General features: G+C 37.8%; 1 protein-coding gene across 1 annotated transcript in view; it reads left to right on the plus strand.

Moving 5' to 3' along the window:
* The first annotated feature begins 2,482 nt into the window (after window positions 1-2,482).
* LOC115225748 (F-box/LRR-repeat protein 18) overlaps window positions 2,483-5,000 on the plus strand; it is a 29,961-nt gene continuing 27,443 nt past the window's right edge. The window contains exon 1 of the mRNA XM_029796690.2: window positions 2,483-3,376. Within this exon, the coding sequence (XP_029652550.1) occupies window positions 2,519-3,376 (858 nt within the window). The 5' untranslated portion in view covers window positions 2,483-2,518. The remainder of the gene's footprint in view (window positions 3,377-5,000) is intronic.

Consider the following 5,000-nt stretch of genomic DNA (forward strand, 5'->3'; position numbering starts at 1 on the left):
CAACCGATGGTGGGGGTACACACACACATACATACATATATATATATATACAAACTAGGACAGGAACGCAAGACATTTAGAAGACAACACAAAAAACACAGATGGGTCATTCGAAGCCTTTAATCTTCGGTCAAGAACTGGATCATCCTCGCAATTTCGGCTGATTAATCTTGAGATTGCTCCAATCTGATCAGCCCCATATATATATTATGAAAGGATTCTTTCAGTTTCCGTCTACCAAATCCACTCACAAGGCTTTGGTCAGCTCAAGGCTATATTAGAAGACATTTGCTCAAGGTGCCACGTAGTGGGACTGAACCCAGAACCATGTGGTTGGGAAGCAAACTTCTTGCCACATGTGTGCACATGCACACAATGAGCTTCTTTCAGTTTCTGTTCACCAAATCCACTCACAAGTCTTCGGTCAACCTGATGCTATAGTAGAAGACACTTGCCCTAGGCGCCATGCAGTAGAACTAAACTGGGAACCATGCTTCTTATCATACACAGCCATACCTGCACCTACATATATATATATGTGACCTCGTGTGTACCGCTGGCGATTTTTTTCCTCTGTCTCCCCTTCTCTGGATCTTTCCTTCTCCTATGTTTCCGACAAAGAGCTCCACTCGAAATGTTAAACCCTCCTCCTTTCCTTCTTTCCTAAACGTCCAATAATACTATATTTGTTCCACATCCTTGCGTTGTTGTGTTTTTTTGTGCTTTCTTGTTTGGATTAACTTTATATATATATAGGGAAAGTTTATGAAAATAAACAAAAGACGAAGGCAGGTGGAGTACAAACAAACAAATGTATTAGTATAGCGCTCAGGAATAGAAAAAGTCTTTTATGTTTCGAGCCTATGCTCTTCTACAGAAAGATACACAGAAAAAAAACAAGGAAAGAAAAAAATGCATGTAGGAGCTAACGATCTATCATGGCATCCTGAGGCATCAGATGTTGTGTGCAAGAGAGAAGACTGCACTGGTTTGGTCATGTGCTGCATATGGATGAGGACAGATGCATAAAGAAGTGCAAGACCAATACAGTCTGCATGGGTATTTGTGTGTGTGTGTATATAATACATACTATGAAAGACTGTAGGGAATATTTTTTTGTATGACTTACAGGTTTGGTCGCTGTTTAGATACATATTTAGGAATTGGTTATAGATTTACTTATTGAATTTATTTATCGATACAGTTGTACAGTGTGTAAATGTGTTTGAAAGTTGTGGTTTCTTTGGTGTGTTTGTTCCCAAACAACACTTATTTTAGTGCTGTTGACACCACTGAATTGAATGGTACTGCTCAGGTGTCGAAACCATAATGATATAAGTGAGGCAGCTGATGATGGACCTATGTTGGATTGTTGGTAATGCTGTTTTTGTATATGTGGAATAGTATTATAACACATCCTTTTGATATATATACATACATTCAAACACACACACACATGTATACATATGTATGTGTGTGTGGATAAATATATGTATATATATGTGATTATATATATAGATATGTGTGTGTATGAATATATATAGATATGTGTGTGTATGAATATATATAGATATGTGTGTGTATGAATATATGTAGATATATGTGTATATGAATATATGTAGATATGTGTGTATATGAATATATGTAGATATGTGTGTATATGAATATATGTAGATATGTGTGTATATGAATATATGTAGATATGTGTGTATATGAATATATATAGATGTGTGTGTGTATGAATATATATAGATATGTGTGTATATGAATATATATAGATGTGTGTGTGTATATGAATATATATAGATGTGTGTGTGTATGAATATATATAGATGTGTGTGTATGAATATATATAGATATGTGTGTATATGAATATATATAGATGTGTGTGTGTATATGAATATATATAGATGTGTGTGTGTATGAATATATATAGATATGTGTGTGTATGAATATATATAGATGTGTGTGTGTATGAATATATATAGATATGTGTGTATATGAATATATATAGATGTGTGTGCGTATGAATATATATAGATATGTGTGTGTATGAATATATAGATGTGTGTGTGTATGAATATATATAGATATGTGTGTGTATGAATATATATAGATATGTGTGTATATGAATATATATAGATGTGTGTGTGTATATGAATATATATAGATGTGTGTGTGTATGAATATATATAGATATGTGTGTGTATGAATATATATAGATGTGTGTGTGTATGAATATATATAGATATGTGTGTATATGAATATGTGTGTGTGTGTATGTATGAATATATGTGTGTGTATATGAATATATGTATGTGTTGTATGAATATATATTTGCATGTAAACATGTTTAGGTGTATGTATGAGTATATATATATATATATATATATTTCTGTATACATGTGTATGTGTGTGTGTGTATATATCTGTATTTCCTTTGTTACCAATTTCTAATCTTTCTCTTTTTTTCTTCCTCTTCCTCTGCAGTTCTCTTCATCTCAGTTGTTTCCACGAAATGTCCAAAGACATCTACAAAGAGATCATAAGCAATTCCTGTCGCCACATCTGCAAGCTGAACTTGAACCACTGTTACTGGCTCCCGGCTCAGGTCGTTACCGAAATGGTGCTCAAGTGTCAGAAGGTCACCGACCTGCACCTGATAGAATGCAAACTCCGATCTCACCAACTCGTTCAGATCCTCGCAAAGAACCAACTGATCCGAGTATTTTCCTGCTCAATCGCCAGTATCACAGACATAACGGAACAAGTGATGCGGAACAAGGCGGCACAGAATACACTCTGGCACCTGAAGAAACTCTGTCTCCATTTCAAACAGGAGACCTGTAAGTTGGATTTGTCCGTTTCGGTGAATTTTGTTCACAACACTTCTTTGTTTCATTACTGTGGCAACCTGGAGAGTTTACGCGTTCTGGGCACGCCACATAGGGGATTACCGAAAGACATGCTCAGCCCGCTGATCTTGAATGTAAATAACTTCCAGAGAATCAAAGAACTGGCCATAAACGATGCCGCCGATCCGGCTGCTCGGATTTTCTTCTTCGGAACTTTATTGGAATTGTGTAAAGTCGACCTCCACCTGAAGACTCTGTTGAAGCCGATGGCTAACCTGACGACCAAACCATATTTTGCAAATATTTTCAAAAACATGTCGGAGATGGAGAACTTGGATCTGTCTCGGTCTAACATCGAGGTTCCGATGGATATGATTAAATGGGAAGAAGCTGTGAATTTGCGACATTTGAACTTGTTAGAGAACATCAAGATAAATAGCGAACAGTTGTCCACGTTAGCTGGTTTGTGTCCTCACATCATTAGCCTCAATCTTCAATACTGTATCTCATCTTTCCAAGCGGTAGGTGACCCTTTTCATTTTTCATTTTTGTTTTTGTATGTTTTTATATACTCTTTTATTTGTTTCACTACCCCACACATGTATTTATATGTTACCCTTGTTATTTATATCTCTTGATTTGGTTTCTTGTGTACCACTAATTGCATTTAATTACATTGTTAACTAGATGTTTTCTGACGAGTTTGTTGAGCACTCTCACAAACTGCTCTGCAAAAAATACAGCTAGATGTATTTTGTGAAGTATCTTATTTGAGAACTGTCTTATTCAAGAGTGCTTGTGCAGGCCCATTTTTATGAATATATGTACTCATAGGTGCAGGAGTGGCTGTGTGGTAAGTAGCTTGCTTACCAACCACATGGTTCCGGGTTCAGTCCCACTGTGTGGCATCTTGGGCATGTGCCTTTTACTATAGCCTCGGGCCGACCAAAGCCTTGTGAGTGGATTTGGCAGAGGGAAACTGAAAGAAGCCCGTCGTATATATATATATGTATAAATATATATATATATATATATGTGTGTGTGTGTGTGTGTGTGTGTGTTTATGTGTCTGTGTTCGTCCCCCTAGCATAACTTGACAACCAATGCTGTTGTGTTTACGTCCCCATCACTTAGCGGTTCGGCAGAAGAGACCGATAGAATAAGTACTAGACTTACAAAGAATAAGTCCTGAGGTCGATTTGCTCGACTAAAGGCGGTACTCCAGCATGGCCACAGTCAAATGACTGAAACAAGCAAAAGAGCATACATACGCGCACATATGAAAAATATAAACACACACACACACACACTTCTGCATCATGGGTTTTGCTCGTGTTTGTATATGTGCATATAATTATTTATTGGATTTCAGAGATTTTTGACACCAAACTTCGTCAGTGGAGTCGTAAGTTCATAAGCTGAAATACATGTTTTTTCTGTGAATTATATGATGTCAAATGGTTCTTCTGTGAATCATATGTCACAAGTATGTGCTATGCATATTTATCTGTGTAGGTAGGGAATCCAGTATAAGTTCAGGGGAGTATATATCTTTGATGCATAATATACATCATCATCATCATCGTTTAACGTCCGCTTTCCATGCTAGCATGGGTTGGACGGTTTAACTGGGGTCTGGGAAGCCCGAAGGCTACACCAGGCTCCAGTCTGATCTGGCAGTGTTTCTACAGCTGGATGCCCTTCCTAACGCCAACCACTCCACAAGTGTAGTGGGTGCTTTTTATGTTCCACCGACACAGGTGCCAGACGAGGCTGGCGAACAGCCACGCTCGGATGGTGTTTTTTACGTGCCACCGGCATGGAGGCCAGGCGAGGCTGGTACGGCCACGCTCGGATGGTGTTTGTTATGTGCCACCAGCACGAAGGCCAGTCGATGCGGTACTGGCTACGGCCACGTTCGGATGGTTATCTTATGCGCCACCGGCACTGGTATCACAAAACTACAAATTCCATTGATGTTCATCCAAAACCTTGTCCCAAGTATGAATTGTTGCTTGTACATGCATGGGGAGAAGGTTTCCTCCCTAATATTTAAAACATTTTCTATTTATGTTATATTCAATTTTTCGATGATAGAGAATTTGCATTTACTGTTCCGTCTCCTATATTTGTTTCCTTTACTAT

The sequence above is a fragment of the Octopus sinensis genome, linkage group LG28 (assembly GCF_006345805.1).
Source record: "Octopus sinensis linkage group LG28, ASM634580v1, whole genome shotgun sequence".
Classification (NCBI taxonomy): Eukaryota; Metazoa; Mollusca; class Cephalopoda; order Octopoda; family Octopodidae; genus Octopus; species Octopus sinensis.